The sequence below is a fragment of the Gekko japonicus genome, unplaced genomic scaffold (genome assembly GCF_001447785.1).
Source record: "Gekko japonicus isolate JY-2015 unplaced genomic scaffold, Gekko_japonicus_V1.1 scaffold673, whole genome shotgun sequence".
NCBI lineage: Eukaryota > Metazoa > Chordata > Lepidosauria > Squamata > Gekkonidae > Gekko > Gekko japonicus.
This window is the reverse complement of record NW_015159729.1, coordinates 450,027-451,743: the sequence shown is the minus strand read 5'-3', so window position 1 is coordinate 451,743 and position 1,717 is coordinate 450,027. Positions and strand designations below refer to the sequence as shown.

General features: G+C 45.5%; 1 protein-coding gene across 1 annotated transcript in view; it reads left to right on the top strand.

The window, feature by feature from the left end:
- The first annotated feature begins 535 nt into the window (after positions 1-535).
- The window catches only part of FAM19A1 (family with sequence similarity 19 (chemokine (C-C motif)-like), member A1), a 427,331-nt gene continuing 426,149 nt past the window's right edge, over positions 536-1,717 (top strand). Inside the window, exon 1 of the mRNA XM_015427614.1 lies at positions 536-653. Within this exon, the coding sequence (XP_015283100.1) occupies positions 536-653 (118 nt within the window). The remainder of the gene's footprint in view (positions 654-1,717) is intronic.

Below are 1,717 nucleotides of genomic sequence, written 5' to 3'. Positions count from 1 at the left end.
TTTGCCTGCGAGTCCTCAGGAAGCTGTTATCTCTCTGATTCGCTCCAATCAGAATGAAACATAACTGTGCTTCAGATGCTACAATGTTTAGCTCTATGCGCGCTCCATGAAAGTGGTAATTAAAAGGACAAAAATGGAACTTGGATTTTTCTGTCAGGGAGCCTTTTTTTTGGCACTTTGAAGACTAATATATTCTGACGAGCTCACGGAGGCTCAGACCTGCTTCAGCGGCCCCTTGGCTTCTATTAACCCCAAGCTTCTTTTATAACCAGAGTTTCATTTGAGCCCCTGAATTATTAAAAGTTAATCTTTAGAACCAGACGTCTTCCCTACCTCCTTTCGGATGGGATCTTTTATAGTCTTCGGGAAACTGCAGCTCAGGGTAAGGGGTAGGAAAGAAAGGGCTGGGGGAGGAGGGAGACTCACTACGGACTGGTTCCAATGTGGTTTCAGATGTAGTTCAGCCTCTGAACGGAGGCTGCCTCTGAGTTTGTGGATGCTAATTGTTGCCCCCCCTCCTGTTTCCCCGTAGAGAATGGCCATGGTTTCTGCAATGTCCTGGGTCCTGTATTTGTGGATAAGTGCCTGTGCCGTCCTGCTCTGCCAGGGGTCCTTTCACCATACTTTCCAGCAGCATCACCTGCACAGACCAGGTAGGACCAATCACTTGGGGGGGGGGGGACACTGCCCATGGCAGCCACTTGGGAAGCTTGCCTGCTTTGGAACAGAGGTGCATAGTTACACACAGATCTGCACCGATGTGTTATGGATAAGTCTGGTTTATGTGCGAAGTTCTATGAGTTGCTTTCTGCTGAGACATGTAATCAACTGGCTGTCTGCCATCCTGGTGTGGAAATATGCTTCTTGTTTTGGGGGTGTTGTTGTAGTGTGTGCTTTCAGCTGTTGGGTTTCCCCCCCCCGAATCACACAGGAGTGCCACCCTAGGAAATCCATTTAGATTATAGTTTAGTCTTTCTCTTACTTCTGTGCTTGTGTGAGTGCTAAGAGAAAAAGGCTTCTTTCCTACTGTGGAGAAATCATCAGATTAGGACCCCCTTTTATTTCAGATAAAAGGTTCCAGATGAAAAGATTTAGTACTTGCAAGTGGTTATGCCATGTTCTTGCATTAGGGGAGCAAAAAAGGGAATGTGGAGAGAGAGAGAGTATTTTCTCTAATATTTGAGGAAGCAAAAGGGGCTCACCAAAGCGAGCTGCCCTTCCAGCAGACCTCTCGTTCAAGTGTTGTTAGCTACCTGTATATTTTGTCTACAGAATTAGTGTGATGTGTATAGACAGCAGTGATATTGTGCATGTAATTGGTCTGAGATTGTCATTTGTGGCCATTGTGGGTGATCAGGTGAACAATATTTTCAGTGATAAGTTGTACAGTATGATGCTTGGCAAATGAATGTGCAAAAAGGATTTTGTGTGTGTGTATGTTTTGGTAATAGAAATTGATTAAGGTAAAACTGAGTCTAAGACATTTAATTACATTGCCATTCCTCAAGTGGAAACCAGCAAGGTAACATTTCATGACTCGTTTGGAACTTGCTCCCTGGGTTCCCTCTCAAGGAAGTGATCAGTGCACTGGAGGCACTCCAGAAGGGTAAATGGAGGAGAGGGCTACCGCCAAAGCAACTAGAGTCTGGTGGCACCTTCAAGATGTGCATAATTTAATGCAGCACAAGTCTGGTGAGCCAAAGGCTGATGCACCAGG